This window comes from Megachile rotundata, chromosome 15 (assembly GCF_050947335.1).
Source record: "Megachile rotundata isolate GNS110a chromosome 15, iyMegRotu1, whole genome shotgun sequence".
Classification (NCBI taxonomy): domain Eukaryota; kingdom Metazoa; phylum Arthropoda; class Insecta; order Hymenoptera; family Megachilidae; genus Megachile; species Megachile rotundata.
In genome coordinates this window covers 4,130,006-4,157,574 of record NC_134997.1, presented here as the reverse complement: position 1 = coordinate 4,157,574, position 27,569 = coordinate 4,130,006, and the positions used below count along the sequence as shown (strand labels likewise).

Here is a 27,569-nt window from a genome sequence, read left to right as displayed (position 1 = left end):
ATTCATACATTGCATATGTAATATGAACAGTTTCTGATTATATAAAATAATATCCTGCAACAAAGATATTTCCCATGCTATACTGAATATTTTACGAGATTATGGGATAAAGCTATTGTAACTGCAGCCAGAAATTCGCGCTGTCTGGAAAAACCAAAGAATGACGACAGATGTTGGAAGCAAGAAGATGTAATGTCGGTGGAGGGGAATAGAGTTTCTCTTTGCTCTTGTCCTTCGTCCTTTGGTTTCACCCCAAATCTCTCTCGCGTCCTTGTTCAACGTGTTATCCAGTATTCCGAATTCGAGCTAATTCGACTGCGATGGTCGACTTCATTTTCATCTTCCTATTAACGCACGAACACTTTTGTAACATTAATCGCGTTACTTCTGACGCCTTAATAACTCGCAATAGGAATGTAGAACAATGGAACTGATAGAATACGGAAAAGTACTAATAAAGTATATAAAGACAGAAATATTATTAGTATTAATGGTAGTGTTATCGATATTATTGTAATGGGTTTCTTGGTATTATCCATAGCTCATATCTGGCAAATGGTACCACATTCCTACATACAAATATGCTTAGATCCTCAAACCCCATGATAGTTGGTAACGATCTATACTTCAAAATACCTAGACTCACGTGTGGTTAAATCTTGAAATCCCTATAACTCCAGATACCTAGCAACTCAAGTTTCAATGCTTCCAAATTCGTAGATAACTATGTTTCTATACTCACATGGATTCACATGTGCCTGGATCCCTTAATTCCACATTCCCTAAATTCCTAGATTTCTAAATTCATAAGGCTTAAGGTATTTAAATTGCCAAATCCGTACATTCCTATATTTCTATGTACCCAAAATCCTACATCCCAAAATTTCTATATCCGCACATTCCTAAATTTCCAAATTTCTAGGCCATCAAATCCTTAGATTGTTATTATATTTAGATCCCCAAATCTCTATAAATATTCCAATGACATAGAGACTATTTATAGTCTTCCAAGACTTTGGATCCCCGAAATCGCTAAACTTCCTCGCTTAAAATTCCTAAATTTTCACATTCGTAAATCTCCAAATCCCGTGATCCCCAATTTGTTAATTTTGCAATGTTCTGTGTCTACGAATTCCTAGATTCTCAAATCCAAAAGTTCCCAATGCCTTAACTCTCGAAATTGTTAATACATGTAAAAATTTTTCAATTCTAACAAACCTCTAAAAATCAACGAGTTCTACATCTAAAACTTGGTAATATCATCTTTGAAACCGTAAGTACCAAAGTGCCTCGTTCAATAAATCCACGTGTACACTCCAAGTTCCTATAACATAACAAGTGAATTCAAGCGTATTAAAAACGGTTTCATCTAAAGAAACGCACTCACACAGTAAGCTAGCCATTTCACGTCCGAAAAGAAACTCCCTAACGAAACATAGAATGATCGTTTGTGAATGGTAACAATCGGCCACAAGTGCGGCACACACCGTTTAAACTCCCCATCGTGGCCCGTCGCATAACCTCATTGTTTAAGTGTAGCATTGTTTCATATCGAAAGTGAAGAGCTTATGCGAACAAGCGATTATGCGACAAAACTGCTCCGCTCGTGGAGGACTACTCGAGAAGGCAGAAAGGCACGCGTACAACAGTTTAAGAGTTTCTTTGTCGACCTCTTCGACCGTTTTTCTCTTATTACTTCCTTCGGTGATCGTTAACGCGGTTGGTCTTTCCGATCTCCTCGAGTGCCTCGAGCGATCGACCGTAAACTATGCACGAGGCACGAGTTGAATCCGCAATCTTCATTGTAACTGCCTCTATGTATATAGTCGAATTCGAGTGCGATAGAAACGTTCGATTTCGGACGAGGGTGACGTTTAGCGCGGCAACCATTATCGGCGTTAATAATGCTCCACTCGCCACTCGTATGCTCGAAACCATTAACCCCATAACGAGTTCGCCATCTTTACTGCGTGAGCCTATTTTTCCCTCTTCCCCGAACAACGTGTTTTAACGGTTTCGCGAACAGACCCGCTCTTTTACGATCACTCATTATTCTTCTGCCACCTTCCACAAATCCGTTGACCCACAATCACACTGCTGGATTTTCATCAACACTGGCGACGCATACCAGTGCATAATCATGCCTTTTCTTCTCTGAATCTACGAACTGTAAATGGACAAATTGCTTCAGATCAATTGTATTTTAGAAGTTTTCACAGAATGCTTGACGTAACAAGATTTTCTAAGTAATAATCTATTTTAATTAAATATATACAGTATGTAGTTTTCAAACAAATATTTCACTCGTATTTGTTTTATCGAACACTATCCATATTTAACAGATCCCGAAATTGGAGATGAAAAACATGTTTCTCTCAGTATCTCGAAAACTTTTTTTAATGCGAAACAATGTATAAGAAAATTTTGTATTTTATGCTGGTAAAGGCTACATAAACTGTTTTGTAAAATATTTATTTATTTGAAGACTATAATAGCAGTATACATTTTTATTGGTTTTTATAATTATTTATATAATTATTTATATAGTTACCTTTCTATAATTATTATGCTTTAATGCAGCATATTATAAATTATAATAAAATTTAAACATTGTATCTTACAATGTAATACAACATGAATGTATGTATGTATGTATGTTCAGATTTATATCGTTCACATATACAATACAAAATAACTCGCTACAAAACAACTACATGGTAAGAAACAAGATATACTTGGAAATTAGTCTATATTATATGTACATATATTAGTTTATAATTCAAACAAATAGAATTAGACAAAAACCGCATCATAAAAAAAACTCCTAACGACTAAAAAAAAAATTGAAATTCATTATAATTTTTAAACGATAATTTGCAAAACCAGTTATACAGACAAATTTTCTGCCAAAAAATAAATTTTCAGATGCAACATTATTTTACGTTACAAAAAATTTCAGAATATTGAGAAAAGTGCGTTTTCTATCCCCAACTACGAGGGCCGTTTTCATCCCCTAAATATGTATAACTGTCGATAAAAAAATATGGGTCAAATATTTTTTCAAAAACTACGTACTCCGTAAGTTTCATTAAAATCGGTTATTAGCGCTCGACAAACTTCCCTCGTAAATGATTTTCAGGAACATAAAAATCCAAGAATTTGAACTTGCAGGAATTTATAAGTTTATTAATTTAGTAATCTGAGATCTGGAAATTAGAAACTTTCCTAATTTCATAATATAAGAATCCAAAAATCTTAAAATTTGAAAATTAAAAATTTCAGGCTATTATGCGTTTAGAATGTTAATAAGAAAAATGTGTTATAAATCATTAAAAGTATTCCGAGTTGGCGATATACGAATGTATACGAATTTAGGAGTTGGAGATCTGAAAATATGGAAATATAGAGATTTGAAAGCCTACAAATTTTGTAATCAACTAATTCGAAGATCTAAGGATTTGGAACATAAAGTCTAGGAATTTGGAGCATAAAATCTAGGGTCCAAGGATCTAGAAATTTTGGAATCAACGTATTTAAAGATTCAGAGATTTGAGAACCTAGGAATATGCAAATATAAAGATTTATTAATTTAACGTATGAAAATCTAAGGATTTGAAAATCTGGAAATATAGGAATCTATTTTGGAAATCCTGTAATTTTTTCTAAATCTTAGAATTTGAGATTTTTAAAAATTTGAAAATGTAAACATTAGATAGTTTGAAATTTTAGATTGCATAGACTTAGATACTTGAAAATTTGGAAATTAAAAAATTGTCATGTTTGGAAATTCAAGAATATGACAATCAAAAGTTTATAAACACAGAATTTTAAGAATTTGAAAATTTCCAAATTTCAAAGGTCCTTTTTCATACGTAGCTCACATTGAACCCTAATGTACATCAGCCATGACTAATCCCAGTCATGCACGATCAAATATTTAAAAATCGAGTAAAATCACGGTGTCGAAACCTGTATTTAACATCTCTCTTTCTTTCCCTTTTTCTCCCCCTCTTCTCGATACGAAACGAGAGTCTGTCTCGAAGGTATCCATCGACAAAAGGAGCAAATGCTGGGAGACGTCAGAGAAAGTCTCGCAGCAAAGGGTGCAAGGGTATAAGAGACTCTATCGAAGTTGTTATCAGGTTTCCATTAGCGCGTCGAAGAGGTAAGAGAACAAAGATTACCGTCGCGCAAAGACAAGAGAAAGACAGATTCCTGAACGGGTCTGCGAATTAAAGGGAGAGGGTGAGAGATAGAAACAAAAAAGGGAGGGAAAAAATAGCAATAGAAAGGATGAAAACGGAAGGAAAAGAGAGAGGAAGGGGGGTGGCAGTTTGGGGGGGTGGATGACAGAGACGTATCGTGCTAGGGAGATCAGGGACGTCGGGACGCTTCTCGTCTTATCGTGCATCCCCCTCGAGCTCTCTAGCCATTCCACCAGCTTCTCCACCCCCCGATTCCCATCCCTCTCTCGTAGTTCTCGTCGTCGAGCCAAAACCCAGTGACGCCTCGACGCGTTCACCCAGAAACCGACGATAAGGTTCACCCAGCAACGCCACCCTTTCTACCACCCTCTCTATGCTCGTTCTACACACGTATACCCCGTGTACACACGTGGATATTTATATAAGAAAACGGACGGGGCCTCTGTCGACAACTCTTGAAATATATTGCAACATTGTAAAGATGCGGTCAGTAACAAAATTTTTTACTTTTTTGATTGAGCATATTTGAAATATGCAAATATTCCTTGATAATGTGTGCAGAAAATTGTGAAAGGTCTAAACTAAAACTTGCGCTTTGACGGGTCCTACTCGTGACGCAGTCGCAACTCAAATGTGACAAACCATACTTAAATTTTGAATATTCTTCAACTTGAAATTTAAATCCAACTATAATTTGCATAATCAAGAATCGCTAAATATAAAATACTCACAATATTTTAATTTTGTTTATTTGTTATAGCCCTGCGTAATTAGTTTTGAATGACGCATCTGACAAATAAATTGTACGGCAGGAAGTTAAGGTGCAACTCTCTCACACCCCCTATTAAGGACCTCGCATTTAATTAAATTTACTAAATTTAATAATACTTTCGCAGATCAGTTCCTAGATTAAGAAATTTTAGCTATAATTTATTTCATTTCGTAGCTATGTTACGGTGAAAGACCGAAATTGGAGAATGTCGACATACACCAAATACGTCGGTGAAAGACCGAATATTTTATTACATTCTTGTACATTCGGACCTTCACCGGTGTATGTCGACAATCACAGATATGCTCTGGTGGAGGTCCAAAAGAGAGGAGCCGACAAAGAAGCGACTGGCTCTCTCCCGCCAAATCCTGTGCTCTGCTGGAAGTCAGTCAGCTTTGTCAATCTTATGCAAGCTTTGATAATGTGAGCAACGTTTTCTTAATTTTTTTTTCCAATACCGTAATTTATACTGAATGCATACTGCAGTAAATCGTGATCTTTTTCTTGAAAAGTTAAATGCATTAATTGCGGGTAAACGAGAAAACAATTGTTTTTAATTTTCTCAAGAAAAGTACTCTAAAATACTTTCTGAATTGGTTTCTGCTAAAACTAAGTGCAACACACCTTTGGATTACAGACGATTAAAACGTTTTGACGTTTTAAAAATTAATGATGCAAGGAAATTAATTGTACCATTAAAATCAGGGGAAACGAATATACAGTATTATATTACCAATGAAAAATTATTCAGTATACTATATGAAACTCACGCCAGAATAGGCCACGGAGGAAGAACACGTATGCTTAGAATGTACTATGTGTTTTAAATTCTTGGTCTCTCCTCTCAGAAAGAGAGGCGAAAAAGTTACGTCACCCTTGTGACGTTTTATAGCGACTGAATTACAGAGAAGAAAATATAAATCTCCGACGTGTTCAACATTCACTATCAGTGCATGGTGAATGTCGACATTTACCGGTGTAAGTCCGAAATAATGGTATTTAGCAAATATTTCGGACATACACCAAGCGATTATGTGAATGTCGACATTCACCAGATTTCGGTCTTTCACGGTAACAGCTACGTAAAATACCTTCTTATGCCGTGCTGTTAAGTCCCATAGCCTTTAATTTTTAAATACGATAATTCCAAATACCTGACATCTTAAATATTTTAAAACACTAAAATTTTATTACTCTAAAATCTCAAGGTCCTGTAATTCCGAAATTCTAAAGTTTAAAAATTTTTTAATTCGATAATCTCAAAGTTAAAAGTCTGAAATTCCATAACTTCAGAGTCCGAAGTCCTTAGGTCCCAAAGTTCCAATGCTCCCACCTGCCAAAGTCCTAAAACCCTAAAATTTCAAAGACTTAAAGTTACAACATTCTAAAGTTTCAAACTCTTGAAATCCTAAGTTTAAATATTTGCAAGTCCTAGTTCCGAAGTCCCAAAATTCCAAAATTGCAAAGTCCAGAGATTCAGAGTACCAAAATGGTGTACTCCTGAAGTCCTAAAATCCCAAAATCTTAAAGTCGTAAAGTCTTAAAATTACAAAGTTTCATGATACTATAATCCCACAGTTCTAAAGTCGCATAACTTCAAAATTTCAAACTTCCCCTAACTTTCAAAACGCCCCGGAAATTTCCAAATTCTCCTAACTTCAAACTTCCAAAGTCCCATAATCTCAAAAATCTAAAGTCCCAAAATATAAAACAGCAAAATTCACTAAGATTTGTTCCTATTTGACAGTGGCGGAGCTAGAAGGTGGAGCCCACTCGGACGAGACCAATAGCGGCGGCGACAACAGCAACGCCGGAAGTGTGTCTGGTGGCACGGACGACGATCAGGCGCGTCTCCGTTTAAAAAGGAAGCTTCAAAGGAATCGTACGAGTTTCAGTAACGAACAGATCGACGCACTTGAGAAGGAATTCGAGAGAACCCATTATCCGGACGTTTTCGCCAGGGAGAGACTGGCCGGGAAAATCGGTCTACCAGAAGCTCGAATACAGGTGACTATATTTTCTACGCAAACCTATTGTTTCCCTTCTCCATATTTACCTTAATAAATCAATCATTATCGAATTTTGTTTTTTAAATCATTATATTCGAATCATTAATTAATTCGATTAACTCTTTATTAAAAATTTCATAACAAGAAAATAAAAAAAAGAAGCACATAAATTCTATATAATAAGTTTACTTCTGATGTAATTTTTAGATGACACTGATAGGTTAATTATAATAATCATTATTATTAAAGAAATAAACAATAATTGTATTATTTAAAATATGCATGTCATTGCTACAAATATGTGAGAAAATTTTTTAACCATGACGTGTATTTTGTTTTAAAATCCTAATCCCTTAATAAAATTGTAACATTAATTTTTCGTTACCAATTGACAGTTAAATATTGTAAAATTCCGTAGCATGCAACTGGTATATCTCATATTTATACGCGTATGTAATCAACATGAGCATCATTCCGAAGTCACCCTGACACATTACATGTTGCATAATGATTGCACGTCGTGTCCGCGAAAAGAAAGTTGCATTTCATCCGCGAGAACTGTAGTATAGCGATTGACCTGTATCTTCGTCTGTCTTCTCGTTCACTAACTCAGGTGTGGTTTTCGAATCGGCGAGCGAAGTGGCGGCGCGAAGAGAAATTGCGCACGCAACGGAGGGACAACCCACAACACCAGCAGCAACAGCAGCAGCAGCAACAACAACAGCAACAGCAGTCGCAACAGCAACAACACACCGGCGGGGTGAGTTTGGTCGGTGCTGGTCATCCGACACCGCCACCGGCTTCGGGTATTTTGGCTGGTCAACCACCGCCGCAAGCACCGCCCTCTCCACCTAGGATACATCATGGTTTTGCACCCACTGCCGTTTATCCTGGGATACCCAGCATGCCTGACTCGTATAGGTAAGAATTCTCATAAGTATTTGGAGAACGTTGACAAATTTATGAAATTGGCAATTGAGAAATGTTGGGAACCAGAGAACTCCAGAGCTAAGAGAAGAGAATTAAAAATTATAAAATGTCAAAAAATTGTATTTAGATTAAAAGTAAACTATAAATATAACTGACTAATGGATAATGCGTAAATCAGCTTATACAATGATTCTATATCTCAAAGAAGGTTAACATTCTGATAAAAGCTTCTTAATAATTTTCGTAATTAAAAATAGGAAACCTAAGATCCATCATTTCTATGAGTTCTGCAAATATAGTGTTAAGGAATTGATTATTTGTAAATTTCTAAACAATTGAACGACTAAACAATTTGAAATTTGTAAATATATTTGAGGCAAATTTTCAAACTGCCCAACACTAAAAGCAAAAAAGTATATTATAATACACAATGAACCAGACACTCAGACAATCATTAACAATAATTCTTTTTCTATCATTTCAGTCCCATGACATCTATGCCCAGCTTTACAATGTCCAGCGGTAGCCAACAGAACCAACACACGACCAGTAGCATGTCGTCGCTATCAACCGGTGGTGGAATGGGTCCTATGGGCATGACCGTAGGCATGACGGTGGGTCCCAGTCCTGGAGCGTGTCTTCAACAACGGGACAACGGTTACTCGTGTGGAGTTGCTCGTCCTCCGAGTTACGAACCTCTTCATCTTGGATACGGAGCACGACCCACGTGCAGCCCGACCCAGCCATACCATGCAGCGGGCCTGAATCAGTACAATCAGAACACCAGCTCGACCGGTGAGTGTCTACCGCACTCACTGCACTCGCTGCTTGCACTTTAGCCAATGGACTACCACGGATAACACCCTATCCAGCCTGCTGGTAATGGACCATATTCGCTTCTGCGTTAACAATGACATTTCCTTACCGTTGTAAACTTCTTCATTCTTTTATTCTATTTTGGTCTTCGTTTGGAGAGGGGCTTTTAAACGCTTTTATATTTCAACATTCATTGTTAACTTTCAGTTTGTTGGAAAGCTATTAGGTGTTTGCAAGAGTAATGGTTTGCAAAAATTAATGCAGTTATTTGGAGAATTGGTAGTTAGGGTATTTTTAATGGTACAAGTGACAGTTTGATGTTAATCAAATCTGGTAGTTTTGGTTTTTTCAAGTTACCTAGTTACCAGTCAGCATTTCCTAAATACCAAATCCATTCTTCCGCTACATTATTAAATCCAAATTCTTAAGTTTCTAATTTTTCAAACTGGCAAGTTCCTAAATTTCTGAACTTCTGATTTTTCAACTAACTAAGTCCCAAAACTCCCTAGTTTTAACAACTATTTATTGTATATAAAATCCCTAATTATCAAGTCCATAAGTATCCAAATTCTCAACCATTCAAATTTTAACAATTATGTATTGCATACAAAATCTAAAATTTTCCAAAAAGAAATATACAATATTTCGTGTTATACAAGGGCAGTAAGCCATTTATATGTAAAGTATTATAGCTAATTTATAAGAAGCATTTGAAGAATATGTCCATTGACAATCAACAAGGCATTTAATAAAATAATCATATTATTTGTAGGTTTGATATCGCCAGGCGTTAGCGTTCCAATCGCAGTACCAGGACAACCAGCACCTGACATGGCGGCCCAATATTGGTCCCCGAGATTACAGTGACCGTGGTGGTCATCGGTATCGACATCCTCTCCATAGACTTGAGCTTCTTTCACTTACGTTAGTTCACAAACGTTAGATACAGGAAAACGCAAGGAGAAGACGTTCGAAATCGATGAAAGATAGTTAGTTTTTGATAAAGTTCTAAACTTTTAAAGATGAAGAAAGGCGATAACGATAATGATATTAGGAGACATTCGTATGATAAGTATCAAGCTCGTACAAGGTGTCTCAAGAGATATGTATACTCAACTGCACTAAAATTCTTTGTTTGAAAAGAAATTGCAATGTCTTATATCATTTTTCAATCTAATGCTTGGTTCTTGTAATGTGAATGATTGAATATTCAGCGTTCAAATACCTAAGTGCAAACCGTAATGAGACATTTGCGCATGCGCGAGGGTTTTCGCTCAACAGCGTCAGAATTCAAACGCGCAATCTTTAATCGGTCATGTCACGAAAAGCAAGCCGCAAATTGCAAAATCATAAAGGACTTTTCGATTGCCTTTTTGATGAAGAATTTACAGTTTTAACGGTGTTCATTTTTCTTGAGACAGAAACCTCTACTTACAAGAAATGGTTCATTTTTGTAGATTAATAGGCGTGTACACGTTACAGCATTCGATGATACATTGTTAATGCTTTTTAATCATTGTTTTAATTATTAGAATGTTCATCGACGTTACGTTGAATGGATAGGAAACCGTACTCTTAAATTACTCGTACACGCCTAAAAAAGAGCAAAAAAGATAAGAACTTTGCCTCGAATAGATTCGCAGGAGAAACAACTGTTCGTTGTCGTTGTCGAACGAAATATCAACATCAAACAAATGTACGTGATGAAACACAGCTGCGCCAGTAGTGTAAATCGATAATTATCGCTTAAAGATCTCTTTTACGTTTCTAGTTACTATCGTTTCCTCGACTAGCTGCTCAAAGTGAAATAGTTATCTGTTCTCTTTGAGGAAAATCTCTTGTTTGCCGCGAATTATAATGCAATTAGCAAGAAAACTGTTTAGCGATGAAATGACGTTTAACTTAGGGGTACACTGGTAAGCATGGTGGGCTTCCATGGGGAAAGTGGCGGCTCTGGAAAGGGGGCACATATTATTCGTTGGTTATTGATTGGTACATTTTTAGATTACAGATATCCAAATTTTTAGTTTTTTCAAGTTTAGAAATTTAGGGATTTGAATATTTGAAAACTTGGAAATCGAGTTTTTAAATCTAAAAATTTTAAAAACTTAGGAATTTGAAGATTTGAAACTTTTTAAACTTGGAAGCCTACATTGCCCTCAAGTGTATATTACTGTTTCTTATGGTAAGCCATAACCTTGCCATAAGAAATATTTTCTACGTTGTTAGCAATATTTTGATCTCGATAATAATCGAGCAAGATAGATAGCAAAACTATCGACACACGTTCGTTAATCATTGGATTATTTTGTTAAAAACGCCAACGCAATTATCTACCACCACATAGCTATTTGTATTTCCTTAAGACAAAACCTTGTATTAAAAATTTGCAAATAATTATTTTATTTATTCGAATCACAATTAACGATTAAAAGAGAAAAAAATACAAAAACATTTAACGAAAAGAAGTGATTGAAGAGAAGAAGAAAACATGCATCAGTGAGAAGAAAATAAAAAAAGAAAGTCTCTCAGAGATTTTTAACCGCAGTTTCTTAGACGTAATCTCTATAGGCAAATAAATAAATAAGAAAAAAAAGAGCGTAAAATAGTTTTTAAGTCGGTATTATTTATATTCGTAATAAGAAAACGGAACGAAGCAAGAGTAATTGAACGTTTGTTGTGTGTACATCGTAAAGGTATCGACATTTATATATAGTTGATTCTAATCCCCAAATATCCGATAAAAAGCGAGGTCGATTCATCATCATTTGTATATCCGGTGCAAGAATGATTCAAAATCAGAATGAAGCGAAACCAGGTATGTTAACCGTACGATTATGCATTCGAAATAAATAGTGTGTGCATTTAAACAATCTTGAAATACTCACCTTCTTGATTAATACTTACCTTGATAATTATAAAATAAAGAAATTTTCGATTTTTTACGTTTTCACGGTGATTTAATAGTTCGGAGAATAAATGTGCAATAAGTTGCACTTATTAAAAAGTACATGTTCAAAATAAAACATTTGTTAATATTTGAACATTTTGAAACTTTCAGATGCTCTGAAGCTTTGGAATGTTTCAATTTAACAACTTCAGAAATTTGAATTTTTGATTTTTTAACTGTCATCGTCCAAGGATTAAAATAACTAAGGTAGGTGTCACATTTTGTAGTTTGATATTTTCATGGACACTTCAAAAAAGATATACAATTAATTATCAGAGCGAGGCGAAGCCGAGCGAAGACTATACTTCGATAGAGCCTTGAAACTTCACACATTTCAAGATCTAAATAAAAACAACTTTAAGTTCAATATTGTGCAAAATCGGATAAAAATTAAAGGAGTTAGACTTAATTTTAGCCCAGAACAAGGTCTTTTCACTAGAAATAGCAGAAATCTGGTCTTTTCTCCTTGGTGAACGTCTCATTAGTTATTAGACTACTTGAGGTTCTGAGAAGGTCGAGAGAACCAGTTTAATTAGTTAGGCGAATATCTTTAGTGATAGAACATTTCTGATCATGCCAATAACACGATCTTTTAATGTGAAAGGACAGTCGTGTAGACGGCGACAGCTTCCAGTTAACCTCGCCTACGCCGTTACAATTCACAAGTCACAAGGTTTGACGCAGCCTAAAATATCAGTCGATATTGGTGAAGGAGAAATGTCCTCTGGCTTGACATATGTCGCACTTTCAAGAGCAAAAAGGCTCGAAGACATTGAACTACTCTCATATCCATCTTGGGAGCGTCTTGACTTGATAAGAAGGCAAAGAGGATTTAAAGAGAGAATTGAGTTTATCAAATCAAAATGGAGCTCTGAGGAAGAACAAAGGGGATAATAAAAAATTGTTAGTTAATAGAAAAATTTATCTAGATAAGTAAATTCAATATTGTTTGTCTTAATTAGACTGATGAATCGAAGCGACTGTATGTCGGTTTTGAGTGAATTTAATTTATCATTAAAGTCTTGCTGTCAGCAGCGCCCTCACTGATTGTTTAAAAAATGAATATTTTCTTGATAAACCGGGAGTAAGTTTGCAAAAACATTTATTCGGTCAGCGTCAGTTACGCTTCGACTCGCTCAGACTCCACTGTGAGCAGTACTCCTAGTAAAATTTAATTTGTACATACTTATTAACTGGTAATTTTGTTAAAGCTTTACACAGACTTGTTATCATAAACGCAATTAATTATTCAAATGCAAAATAAACATGAAATTTGTATTTAACTAAAGATATAAAATGTTTCATTAATTAAATTAATCAAATAACGAAATTACTTTATTTTACACCAAAAATAAAAAAAATCTTGGTACTCCAAACCGTAGTGTATCTTACAAAAAGAAATATCGTTCTAGTTATTTAAACATTTACTGTGAGTGAGAAATAAAGAAAAACAGCCAATATTTTGTAAATGTAACAATTGTATATTTGTTCCAATTTAATACTTTCTATATCATACAATCGCATCAGAAGGTACTTCAATTTATCCAGAATCTTTATTCGAGAAGAATAATCACCGGAAATGGCAGCACAATCGAAAGCTATTAACGCTTCTCACGAAGTATCCTAATTTCAAAGAAACAATACTTTATTTAACTTAAATTGAATAAAATTGACTACAATTTATAAATTTGTTTTTCGATACGATATTAAATTATTCAATTTATATTAAAAAAAAGGCAAAAAGAATTTTACTACGCTGCATATAGATTAATCGTTAAAAATTGCTAATTTTTTTCTCATACAGAAGGTCATACGATTAAATCATGAACTATTATTCTAACATAAACGATACTGTGGTAATTAGCTCGTTTAATTTACGAACATTAGAACGTGGAAATTGATTGATAAATCGTAATGGAAAAAGACCTGACATCATTTTTCCCTTGACGGTCCAGTATCGAAAAGACTTTTATAATCTCATTTTTTATTTTACTATTTCCTGTTGCTATACATCAGTGTCTAAATGCAAATTGAAAGACTTGACGAAAAAGAACGTGTATTTAGGAACTGTTATTATGTAAAATATAATATATTTGAGTTATAAAGGGTGACCCTTTACAATCTTCGAATTATTTTATTACAAATGACGTATGAATACGTCTCTGCAGAAATTATTCCAAAAAATAAATGTATATTATTACTAATAATATACGTGGATGTAAAGTCGAGTTAGTAAATAGCACCAAACGAATAAAATTAATTTTTCGCGGTATAAAAAGAAATAATAAATAATTTGACTATTAATTAGAGTTAAACTATCTCGTGTAAGTAAATGATTTTTAAGTGAAATTATATAGATTTTTATGTATTATTTGATGTAACATTAAAGAATTTTAAATTTTCACTATAATAGCAAATATGCTATCTTTTTTTGTTAATAACGATTGATTTTTTTGACTAAACATTACAATACATAACATGCATAACATTTATTAATAATAATATTTATTAATATTATTTTAATTACTAACAAATTAAAATGAGTCACCCTGTATACATTCATCGTCAAAATATCTTCCAAATTAGAAACTGAAATAAACTCTTTGTCAAATGTTAAATTCCTTCCATCTAAAATAATAATAAAAATATTACTCACATTTAAAGGTATTATTAAACACTATAATTAAATAATCCCTTCAGGTTCCTTACTAAATTATTTTTTTGCGATTTAACATATACTCTGATATGTTTTCTTATGATATAAATGCCCAACACCATTATAAATAGATTCAAAATTACATTTCTATAATACAGATTATGGTACAGGCAAATTTTAACCACGAATTTGAACGCTTGATTTAAAGGAATCAAGGAAAAAATTGGACCGTGAAGGGTTTCCATCTTCTTCCCTATTAGATTGTATTAATATTTTTTTATACTTATTAATAATTATCAACATACGGAATGAAATAATTAATAAAGAACACATTTTCATTGCTTTTCGAGTACGTAAAAGTATTTCTTGTTCTCAACATCATTTTATATCTCAAAATTTCGAGCTGGACAATGTTTTTTTCGATTACAATTTATGTCGTAAAATAATAACGATGAAAACGAATGATATTTTTAACAAATTTCTTTTTGATTGAAGTATTTCGGTATAATCGAAAGAATCATTGTACGAAGCTCATATTCTTTAGACTATTCGTTTAATGATCTATGTACAGATATAAAGCAGATAAATTAAAACAAAGGTACAAATGAACGAATCCATAAAGAAATGCACTGATTTTTTTACTAAACGGCGTGATAACAAAACAATTAGTCAAAAATATTTGTTTAAAACACTGCCATAATTAAACTGCTATTGAAAATATCTAGACTATTTTAGTCAAAACATTTCGTTCTTGTTTTTTGTTAATCGTGCAATTATTTGTTATTTAAAATACTTACAAGAGTGCATGATTTTCGGAACACGTTGAATTACTCCAAATTTTATGAAATTGTTGGGGATCACAAATATTTTGAAACATTATAGCACGTGCTTTTTTAAAATGGTAGAGAAATTAGAGTGCAAAGCTTTTAATTTGTTTTTATAATATTTTCATGTTTTCTAATTTTCAGATTTCCTAATTCTGAAACTTTAAAACTTAACATTTTCACATTTTTATAAATTTCTAAATTTTTTAATTTTCAAAATTACAAATTTTCTGTTTCTAAATCACTGATGACGTACCTGAGTTTTATAAACATTTGCTCGAATGTAACTAGCCTTTTACTACGTTCTAGGAACATTAATCCTGAATTTTTTCTTATCTCAAAAAAGTGCGTGCTATAATGACTATTAGTTCAGTATCCCCTATATAATCAAATCGCATAAAACAATCAGCTTTGGAGCCAATTCACGTTTCCGAGATCACATGCGTTATAAAAATTGAAAAGAAATCTTTACACAATTAATTCGCCCATTCAAAAACCGATTGACCATTCATGAATAGAATCATCAAATCCATGAAGCAATCATCGAATGATCAAAACCATTTCCAAGAACAGCGACGGTTGAAAAAGCAAGCTAAACGACGAAACGTTCGACGAAACCAAAAACGGAGAACAAAATACCATTCCCAAGTAACGTGTTCTTTCCAATCTTCATATGCTTTTCAAACCGAGCTTTTCTCCTTGAGCAAAGCATCAATGTCTTTCAGGATGTCATCGGACGCCATGTCTAATGTCAGATACTCATCTTCGTTCACATTCAATAGACTATCGCAAGAAACCATACTCTCCTTCTGTTCTTCCATCACATTATCCGAAATCGTCTCACTATTCAACAACGATTGACTTTCGTCCGTGCTGCTATCACACAGCCTAACCTCCACCTCTTTTCTCCTAGCCACACTTTCATCCAGTCTATCCACAGCATTCTTCCTTTCCTCCGCCATTTTATCCTCCGTCTGCGTTCTGGTTACGAACCTTTTCGGGGATCTCCGAAGTTTAACCGGCGGCACGTTGCTGAAGTTAGTACGAATAACGTTGCACTGTATTTTGCATCTGTCCGTGTCGTCTTCAGGGTCCTCCAGAGGTCTTTTCAGACCTCTAACCGAAGTCATATCCCTAAGTTTAGCTAATGTGTCAATGGCGTCCTTCAGGAAGTCGCTGGTCGACTCGTCAGTGTCTTTGGGTTCGTTTTGCTGAAGAGCTTTGCGCCTCTTTCGACGACGTATCTCTTCCAAGGTCAGAACTCCAAAATCCAAACCTTCTTTTGAGTTCTCCCGTTTGTCGAGCGACGGATAAAGGCAGATCCTCCGGGTCCTGCGTGTCTTGACCTTTTCGCCGGTTATATTGCTCTGATAGTCTTCAGTCTGGTACGAATAATAGGCTGCGCTCTCAGCTTGGATCTCCTCCAATCGGATCTCTTCGTAGGTTTTACAGTAAGGAACCCTCGGCTGCGGCTTAACAGGAGACGGTACACTTTCATTGTCTGACTCTGTAAGAAACACAGTGCAAAATTGCAAGAATGTTTGGTTAGTCTTCAACGATCAACGACAATACTCCTTTTTTCTACGCTGGTCGACGCTCGTTGCTAAATCCATATTTTTTGCGTGTGTGTCTTTCTCTTTTTAGAGATACTCTATGGTTCTTTGAAATAGTATAAGAGATTTTAGTCGAGCCGTTAGCAACTAGATTGAATCCTCGTCATTCTTGCCAGCGTCTTATTTTTGCTCGGTTAGAATTATATGATACAGTAACTCAGCAAAAGAAGAATGTTTACAGTACAGTTCCAATACTTTGATCGATACATCACGGACAGAGTTATGGACAGCCAATCTCCATTTCTTCTCTCACTGTTTAGATCTCTGTTTAGTTTTGATCTTTTTTAAATTTCCAGGTTGCGTATTTTGGTTATAATTAGAATCCAATGGGTGAACTATTATCGTCGTCGTCACTTGCGTTTTCTTTCATTTATATCCTTTGGCGTAACTAGCTAGGGACCACGATGGATATGGACTCCCATGTAATACAAGCTAGCCCCAAACACCTGATTATGGTGATATAACGCGTAAACGTACAAGATGTGACGATGTAATGTATTGCAAAATGACTAGTTAACTACATAGCAACAGCTACATTTAGCTATATAGCAAAAGTCAAGCTAACATATGGCAATATAACGCTTCCTCACGCGTTGTTAAATTTTTAATTTTTTAATTTTTTCCAATTTTTTAACTTTAAATTTCACAGATTTCTAGATTTCTAAATATGAAAATTTGGAAGCATGAAAATTAAAAAATTTTAAAATATAAAAAAACCCAATTCTTGTATTTCTAAATTTACAAATTTTCAAACTTCCAAATATACAATATTCTAGATTTCTAGATATATAAATACAAAAATTTGAAAGCTTAAAAATTTGGAAATTTGGAAATTTGATGCTTCTATATATCTACGTCTCTAAATTTCCAAATTTTTCAAATTTCCAAATTACCAATACATGGCAATGTAATGCGTATTCGTACAATGCTAGATAATCTAACGTGAGATCGTAAAACGTATACAACACGTGGCAACATGGTAATTAAATTTTGTCCCCCCTGATACAAAAATCCTAATTTTTCATTTTTAGTACCTATTTAATCGCTGTTCGATCTCCAATTTCCACTTTCCATATCTTCGTTCAAATTGAACAAAATAAACAAGAGTAATTAAAAAAAGAACAACTTTCTTTGAAAAAACATATAATAGCCGAATTTCAAATGAAATTATTCATATGCCTCGTTAGCTGTCGTAAAATTTTTTAATTGGGATACAATGTTCATAAACAATGTTACAAAAAATCAAATCGGTCTCGCTAAATTACATGGGTTGAATTTGAAAACGGTCAAACCGAGGAAATGAAGTCTCAGGTAAAATGTACAATTTTCGAGCAGCGCAGGTTTACAAAATTTGTCTAGTCGACGAGAAAATATTGGAACACGAGGAAACGTAATCGACGAGCTAAGGAATATATCAAAATAGTAAATGATCCTTTAGAAAAAGAACTATTAAACTGGTTACAAATTTTTGTTCATAAATGCAATATGAAATGGAACACACTTAAAAATAAAAACGAAACAATTGTTTACTATTTGCGATAGTTTCGCTTAGCTCCCAGTGAATGAATTTGACAGAACGTTGATAATAAGTACAAAGAAACAGTGTACAGAGACGATTGATTTTTTCCAGCTATATGTTTATCAATTGCTTATAAAAAAAATGGAAAAAAATCAAGAAAGTTAAAAATCGTCTCTGTCACGCTAGCGTTACTTTCTCCTTTTCTTTCATAGCATCAAGTTTATTGAAATCCAAGTACCATCTCAATAAATAATAATAGTAATAATAATAATAATAATAAATTTTCATTCATTTACATCGATTCACATAGTGCGGAATTACGTATCGCATATCCAGCATATAATCTCTTTCAATCGAGTCCCTTTTGTTTTCAGAATCCAGAAAGGATTCGCTTGCTTCTCTCTCTGTTTTTTTTCTTTCTTTCTTCCTCTCTCTCTCTCTCCCTCTCTCTTTCTTTCTTCTTTTCTCTCTCACACTCTCTCTTTCTTTCTTCTTCTCTCTCTCACACTCTCTCTCTCTCTCTCTTTCTCTCTCTCTCTCTCTCCCTCCCTCCCTCTCTTTCTCTCTCCCTTTCTCTCTCTCTCTTCCTCTCCCTCCCTGTTTTTTCGCCATTAATCATCAAATTAATTAACACGGATCGCTGAACCAAGACACAACGACAATTTCTCGTGATTCATTCATTGCTCGTCGTTAAAAGCCGCTTTAATAATCAAATGATGAACATGATTCGATCGAAATTGTCGTTAAACAAAAGTTGCACATTCTATTTTCATGACTTAATATCACGATGAACGCAAGTTACAATTCAAGAAAAAAGCGAACAACGATTGTGTAACCACATAAAGTGAATAACAATAAATTAGAAAAAAGATAATAAAGAAACACGACAGAAAATAATTCGATCGTCAAAGAGGATAATAATTGAAATAGAAAACCATCTCCCGGATGGAGGACAATAATTAAGAACAATGATTGCAGCTGGACCACACTCGATAATTAACAATTAAAAAAAAAAGAAAACAAAATGGTGAAACACAAAAAGAAACAACGTTGTGGGTCCCCTTTAAAAGGGCAAAAAAACGAAAGGAACCCTTACAAAAAAAAGAAGCTAAGAAACGATTAACGGATTACATATTCAACATAGAGAAAAAAAGCGATACAAAGATTCGGTAAGAAGTAATGTAATGTTTACGGAGACTATCATTCATTTCTCAACGGTAAAGAATGATTAAAAAATTCTATGTCGAATAAAAACAAAGTTTCAGATCGTCGCCGGCGACTCAAGTCCAGCTGCTGATCGTTTTCTTCCGAGTTTTATCATTTTCCACTATTTCATCTCTTATAATCACGCACACACGCACTCGCGAAGAAATTACTCGCGTTACAGGCCATCTGTCTTGAAGAGAGCAAAAGCAACAATCGCAAATGTTTGTAATTTTTGTATTTTTTTTGTTTTGTTTATTTATTCTTTCGTGTTTAACGTAAGCTTGCAAAATCAAAAAAACACCCTCCGCATACAAAGGCCTGCAATTATTGATTCTGCATTTCTATTCTTCCGTGTTCTATTTAGGTATCACATTTTCACAAATTCACGGAATTAATCGATCAGATAGCTGTCGATGCGACAAGTACACAAATTAGCATTCTGACAGTGAAACAGGAGACGAAACGTACCCGTTTAATATTTTTTTAAATCCTTTCGTTCTCTCCTCAGCTTCTAAATTTCATTTTACTCGAAGACTAACCCGTAACTTTCGTGTGTATAAGTACATGGTTACAAAGAAATCCTCCTGTTATACTATTTAACTCTTTCGCGACTATGGACGGGGTATCTCGTAATTACAGTGTTATTTATGTGAAGCTATGGACAAGATATTTCATGTATAGTAGGTTACTAACAAAATTCAGTTCGGATCTATTTTTCAATATTTATAATGGAACAACTCGTGATTGTGTAACTATAACGGATGCAACGCTTTGTTATATCACTTGTGAAAATGCAACGCTTTATTGTATGACGCACAAAGACACAAAGCTTCGTCACATGGTGCGTGAAAATGCAACGTTTCATCGTTCAACGCGTAAAGACATAACGCTTTACCTTTGAAAGCTTAGCGATACAATAATTCGTCATACAACACACAGCGATGCAATGCTTAACTATATAATATGTGGCGATGTGACGCCTGGTCGTACAACGTGTAGTAATACAACGGATGACAATATGACGCGTAGAAGTACAACACACGATGAACCATCGCGTGACAACGATATGACGTATGACAATATAACGCTTGGTCCTACAACACTTAGCGACATAATGCGTAGCTATAAAAAGCACGGCGATATCTTGTCATTGAAGACGTTGCAACCATATTTGATCATAAAATAATTATTTAAATATTTAATATTTCTACTATTAATCTTAACTGTGTATCTACTTCCGTTAAGTACTGTTCAAATTTTTTAATAATAAATTTCACATCCAAATATTATAACTCGTCCATGGAGTGTCGCATAAACTGCACTGTATTGGCGAGATATCTCGTTCATAGCATTACATAACAAAGGCGTAGCGAAATATCTCGGGTCGCGAAAAAGTTAAACGCGTTTCATTTTTCCGCTTCTTTTCTCTGCGTCGAAAGGAGAAAAGAATCAAATCGTTGAAGACAATCTAATACAGGAACTAGAACGTAGAATTCTATCCGTACAAACTCGACATTTAATTACACGACGACAATTATCTGAATCGTAAATACCGTTAATAGTTAAATACATGATTAATTTCTTTTTTCTGACCATGCTGTACGGTTCTCGCAGTAAAGATTAATATTTAGTAATTTTCTTTCCCATCGTGTCTTCGTCACACGGGTCTAGGCGCAAATAGTATTTCGTAATAAAAATAATAAATAATATGTATATATATCTTATCTTGCACTGGAATCTATATTAGTTATACATTCAAAAACACTACTATTTTTTGTCTTGTATCTAACGTAAACGAAGCAATATATAATATCATATCGCGCGACTGAAACAATTTATACGTGTTAACTATTCCACCGAATTCCGCTCTTTTTTTTGTTATTTTTCTCTTTTTCTTTTACGTTTTTTAAATATGTCCTGTGTGTATACATATAATACGTGATATTAAGTCGCATTTATATTTTATACTCTCCCTGAATACACAGATGAACAAGCAATCATGTTTGTTGTTTGTCTGTGTATTCATGGACACGGCATTTTGTATCGGTATTGTATTACTTCTATGTTTTATTGCTTAACGCGTGCAATTTCTATATCCTTTTTCTTCCTTCACTTCCTTTCCTTGAAAAATTGTTTAATCGAAAGAAAAGAACAAGCTACAGAAAATTTATGTAACATGATTCTGGTTAAAGAGGTGCGAATCGCCACGTATCGGTGTAATTGGCTTTTTCTCGCTGAACAATTTACATATAATAAAGTTACAAGAGTTTAAAAAACTTGACACAATACCAGCACAATTTACACGCTGATGTAACAAATTTAATCGTCCGTATACGAACAACTATCACCGTTGTTTCTTATCCCACGCCATTTTGAAAGTCGCTAATATTTAACGGGAAGCCAAAACATATGAAGGCATTATGTTCGTTTACGCGTATGCACTAAATTAAGGCTGGGATACGGTTAAATCGGATACTGCTTTTATATCTAACTGCAAACTTGAGTTTGCTCGTCTCGCTTTTTTTTATATCATTCCAAGGAAATGTGGTAGACTGAATCGCATGTAACGATACATGCAATATTGCACGGAGAAGAAAAGCAGGCAGTATTCGACTCAAGCAATTTAGTTTTTTTTTTTTTTTTTGACTTTCGTAGTTGGTCAAGTTTAAAGCGTAATCGTATTTATAAATTATAAACAAAGCTTTGTTTCAAATTATATATTCCAGTACAAATCGATTACGCTTCGAACTTGAAGAAGCACAGATTAAACATCACATACATAAAAAATTTTGTCTCCATAAAAATAAACATTTTTTCATCCTAATTATTCGGATGTTAAATAGGTGTCGAGAAATCTGTGCGAGTTCAGATGGTATATTTGTATGTTGGATGTGTGTATATGTGTAGGTATGTGTTTGAGTGTGTACATGTGTTGCAAAGCGGCGACCCATAGCTATCTTCTTATTTCATCCAGTATTGTTTCATTTCGATATCGTTATAGTATACTTCAATCTTGGTTTCTATTGCGGCATTCGGGAAAATTCGAGACTCATCGCGCCTGCCGCTGGAGAAAGATAGCCATAGGCAGTTAGAGGGCTACAGGCAAAGTTTAGATATAGCAGCCCCTGGAAAAATTGATATTCAAATCTACGTTTTTTATTAAGTGGATTTTTTTTGTTTTATTTTTTCTTTTCCCTTTTTTTGTGTTTATGATAATTTTTTAATGACACAATTACTCTTAACTTTCTCGTTTTCATTGATGAATGTAACTGCATTTTAATAGATGTTGATTTCACAGTTTCACCAAATTAATCTAAATGTTGCATGTTATCCCTCTTCCCCATAAATATAAACCACGTGTGTATGCAGAATTATATGTGTAATAGATTATTGTATTGAAACAACAATGCACACCTTTAAATATATTACTTTTAAGAAACAATATTCAAAGAAACTCTGCAGGTATTAATGATTCTAGGGTTGCTCTGTCCAATAATAAAGACAACGATATAGCTCACCTATTGGTTTTCCAGCAGTTTCGCAGCTAGTAAAATCTTGTCTTGCATAGTGCGTTTATGCAAGTCAAACGATAATTATAGGTATTCTTTATATAGATTTGAAAACTAGAAATATTGTAGTCTTTATTATTGAAAAGAAAACTTTAAACGTTCTTTATAAATTTACAATTCACTGATGTGCATCTGCCACTATACAAAACCATTACCATCAGCAAAAAATCAAATGGGTTTTCTATAAAACCAATGCATCAGTTAAAACTGTTCTATGATAAGAAGTTTGACTTTCGTTATATATATACATACATATATGTATATATGTATATATGTATATACATATATGTACATATGTATATACATATATATACATACATATATGTATATATGTATATACATATATATATATATATATCAATTCATTTAATAATTGGATAGGTCAAATGAAAATCGATTAAGTATCGGAAATGTACTAAAATCTCTAATGCTTAATTACTATAAAAAAAAAGTAATATGTACGGTACTGTAAAATAGAGATTACAATTTCTTTACTTTTCTCGTATGAAGTATTGTATACGTTTATAAATCTTCATACAATACCTTATACCTTTCAAAGAATAATATCTAGCTGTTTGAAATAACTTTGTATCTCTTTCTCCTTCATCCCAATATTTCATTAATGTAGTTTTTGTTAATCGACAAAAACTTTCATTTTTAAAGTCAAGTAATTCCAGGTAATTTTAGAATCGTCTGTAAGATGACATTTCAAGATATGAAAAAGGAAATCTTGAAGTTTGAGGCTGAGAAGTTTGTCTAGTATGTATGGATGAATACGATGGTTGTTGAACTAGTGAAGAGTTTTGCTGATTTTGCAGTGGTGACAATGACTGACCAGGAGAATGCGAATGTAGATTTTGTGGATGAGAAAATGATAATGTATGATGGCAAGGGGAAGTATGTGAATTTTGTACATTATTAGCCTTTGGTATATTCAAATTGTTTGTCACGTTGATATTATTCAATACGTTGAGATTGTTAGAAACGTTATTAGGAATCGTCAAATTGCTTGGAATACTGAGTGCATTTGGAATATTTATGACTATTTGTAGATTGGGCGGAAGGGAAAGAGTAGCCGATGCTAAGTAAGGTACGCTGTAAGATGGACGGGGGGGCTAGTAAAGCCTCATACCTTCTTCAAATTTGACGATAAGAGGATCGACAGCTGGACTGCCAATAAAACTGCCTGCTTCACTGCTTCCTCTACCTTGATCCGATTCAGTGCTACTACCATCATACTTTGTATCATCTAGCAATAACAAAAATGAAAATTTGTTAACACGCATGAGAATAAAATCACAGATACTTTTATTTCACATAAAACACAAGAATTTTACCTTGACGATTCAACCATTCTTGGTTTAACGATTTTGATGTCAAGTCAGTATTTTTAACTGGATTAATAGGATCGCTAGAAATTGTACGAGCATTCTTATGCATAAATGAACAGTGCGGTTTCCTACAACCCCCAGGTTGCGTTTCCCAATAACATGGAATTGACTTGCGATTTTTCTGTTTAATAAATTTGGATAAAATATTGAATCATGTATACAAACAACGTTTAACTGCAACTTTACTTGAAATACTCACTTTTAATTCCATATGTCTAAAATTACAATGTTCCTCTAGACATTTACCCTGCTGCCAATATATGCACATTGTTTCACAACCCAAAGCAGATGGTTCATGTCTGAATGGACAATTATCACCCTTGAAACATAATTGCAAATTAATGAAAATAAAAAATGTCAATATATCAATATGCATTAATACAAAGGCAGCAAAACAATGTAAATATCCATATATTATCATTATAAATAGCTGCAGTGCTTATTTGAAATATGAATACTGCAAGCTATATTGTAATTAACTTTTTGAATTTTCGCATTTTCTTAACAAAAGTTTATCATGTTTAGTGATAAATATATTGTCGTCCATAACAAAATTAAAATTATTAATACTAAACTACTAATTAACTGTTAACACTAAATAATTAATACTAAAACATGTTACTATAAGACTCTGTAAGAGATAAATGCTAAAGGTAATTAGAAAACTGTAAAATAACGTTAAAATGATTAAAAAAAAATGATTGTACTACAAATAAATAATTAATTTGCCAATTATTTTAAAAAGACGAATATCGTAAAACCTAGCTCCAACATGGCTGATCTAACCTCCTGAATTCAATGAATCAGAAACAATATGGAACAAATATACGATCAATCGAATTTCCTTCAAAATAGTAAAATACTATTAACAATCCAGACGCATCGTTGACAAAAGAAACGTACCTTTTTGCATGTAGAATAGTAGAAAAAATAACAGTCAGTATTCTTATGACTGTGCTCCATTTGCAAGAACTGGTAGAAAGAAGAGTGATCGTGTTCCTTACTAAAAAAGAGAAAACGTTTCAATTCATTGCGATTAGAACACACGAAAGATAATAAAAAGGAGAAAAAGTAAAATATGTGTTACCACTTCGTACGAAACATGATTATAACTTGCGAGTATCGTGTTCAACCGCCAGTTTCAATGTTATTAGAAATTAATTTAAATACAAATCTTTTACGGGTACAGGTATTTATACAGATATAAATGACCTTTCCTAATTGTGTTAGTTGTGTATTTATTACTTACGTGTAGTGATAACGATTCCTTAGGTGACTTATTTTTTTGCTTCCTCGCTTTGATCCACACACTAAATCGATTCGCACACAGATTCAAGTAAATAGTTCGACCGTGGCACTTGTCGCCCCTTTCGTTAAAGACGCTATTCGCTACAGATATACGATGGCGTAAACATCCGACGATACACGAACGTACACGAACATTTACGCGGTCTTTTCAATTTACAATTAATGAAAGATTCATTCTTTTATTCATTACGCATATTTATTTACATTAATTTTTTATATTATATTTTTGAAATATACAATAAATATAATTCTGTTCCAATATACGTATGTTTTAATTATTGTATTAAACACAGATCATTAGTTAAATCAAATATTGCAATTTTATTAGTTTATTTTTACTTTTATTTTTATAATAAACTTGTATAAATTACAATACATTGATTATAATATACATTTAAAAAAAGGTAAATATAAAAAACAGCTAAAGGAACATAACAGAAATAATTCCTTTATGCTGCATTAAATTCACACACAAACTATGCAAATATTATTTACAAATAGATGTTTTCATTACATATACATAAGTTAATATAATTAAATTCTAAGTACTTACATAAAATAATATAACAAGAACACCAAAGTATAATGTCCATACAAAGAAAATTTAAATATGTTCTACTGAACATATTCTATTAGAATTATTAATGCATAAACATTAAATAAATATAACATTAAACATAATCTTTAAAATTTGTTTTCTTTTATTTATGTACAAAATAAGTTATTATTTTCAGAAGTTACAAATTGAAACACAAAAATAAACATTAAAACAACTTTTTTCAATTAAAAAATTTCATAACTAAAAATTACAATCACCTTTATATTCAATACAATAAAAATATCAGAATAAATTCAATAAAATAATCAAAATTTTTCGCATGATTATCAGAGATTACTCAAACATAATTATATTGTACAATTTTCATACAGAGAGGCACAAAAAAGGTTACATATTTAGTATATTGAATAAATATTTTAAAGATTTTCAAGATTATGATATTTTCAATTTTATTTCATTATAAACTTATACTCAGTCACAAAACTTTAACTTCTTAGCATTTAAATGTGACATATATGTCTTAGAATAAATATACATCTTACATATGACATAAATATTATTTTTAATGGCGATATAACATCAGCAATAATTGAAAAAAAACAATATTAATAATAACAATATTAATAAAACTGTTATTAATAAAAATATTTGATAATCTTTGAAGATGTAATAATAATATAATACTATACAGTAATTAATAATATTTAACAAAATGAAATATTGTTTTGCCTTTAATCAGCAAAAGTATATAACTAGAATGGAAGAAACAATTGAAATGCATTGCGAGCAAAGTTTAGATATTTCACGTAATATATATAAACATATATGTGTATATATACATATATATTTATATACACAAAATCTACCACTTTTTAAATTTGAGAAAATCCTTAAAACTTCAATACATAATTTTCTTTTTCATCAGAGTCCCAAATATGTAACTTATGTACATACAGTTATAAATACACAGTCAATTCCACTATAGTATGCGTTTTACATATTCCTGCAACATAAATTATGCACTTATCTCAATCATATTCTGGGACATTCATTTATTATCTAGTTTTTCTATAAAAATAAAAAATAAGAAAAGTACATATATGATTAAGAAGAAAATAAGCAATTTACAGAATTTTGTAAATTAAGACAAAATTTTAATTTTATTTAAACATAAATGTAATTTTGTCATAAGTAAATTCCTTAAATTTTAAAGAATGATCTCAAAGAAAATGATCAAGATAA

At 32.9% G+C, this 27,569-nt stretch overlaps 2 protein-coding genes across 6 annotated transcripts in view; one reads left to right on the top strand and one right to left on the bottom strand.

Moving 5' to 3' along the window:
- The window catches only part of LOC100881142 (paired box protein Pax-6), a 136,040-nt gene extending 122,612 nt beyond the window's left edge, over positions 1 to 13,428 (top strand). For 3 of the 5 annotated variants that reach the window (XM_076540498.1, XM_012292853.2, XM_076540497.1), the window contains exons 7-10: positions 6,725 to 6,984; positions 7,600 to 7,907; positions 8,401 to 8,711; positions 9,505 to 13,428. In XM_076540498.1, coding sequence (XP_076396613.1) covers positions 6,725 to 6,984; positions 7,600 to 7,907; positions 8,401 to 8,711; positions 9,505 to 9,599 — 974 coding nt within the window. In that variant the 3' untranslated portion in view covers positions 9,600 to 13,428. Of the gene's footprint in view, positions 1 to 6,724; positions 6,985 to 7,599; positions 7,908 to 8,400; positions 8,796 to 9,504 lie in introns of all 5 variants that reach the window. The other 2 variants (XM_076540499.1, XM_076540500.1) reach the window with 2 other exon arrangements.
- A 1,031-nt stretch (positions 13,429 to 14,459) lies between these two features.
- LOC100881252 (uncharacterized) lies at positions 14,460 to 25,903 on the bottom strand. Its single transcript, XM_012292848.2, is given in 8 exon segments — positions 14,460 to 16,669; positions 24,202 to 24,318; positions 24,407 to 24,581; positions 24,660 to 24,779; positions 25,364 to 25,463; positions 25,710 to 25,738; positions 25,740 to 25,859; positions 25,862 to 25,903. Coding segments are annotated over 8 exon segments (1,530 nt in total). The 3' UTR covers positions 14,460 to 15,842.
- Between the last annotated feature and the right edge of the window lie 1,666 nt (positions 25,904 to 27,569).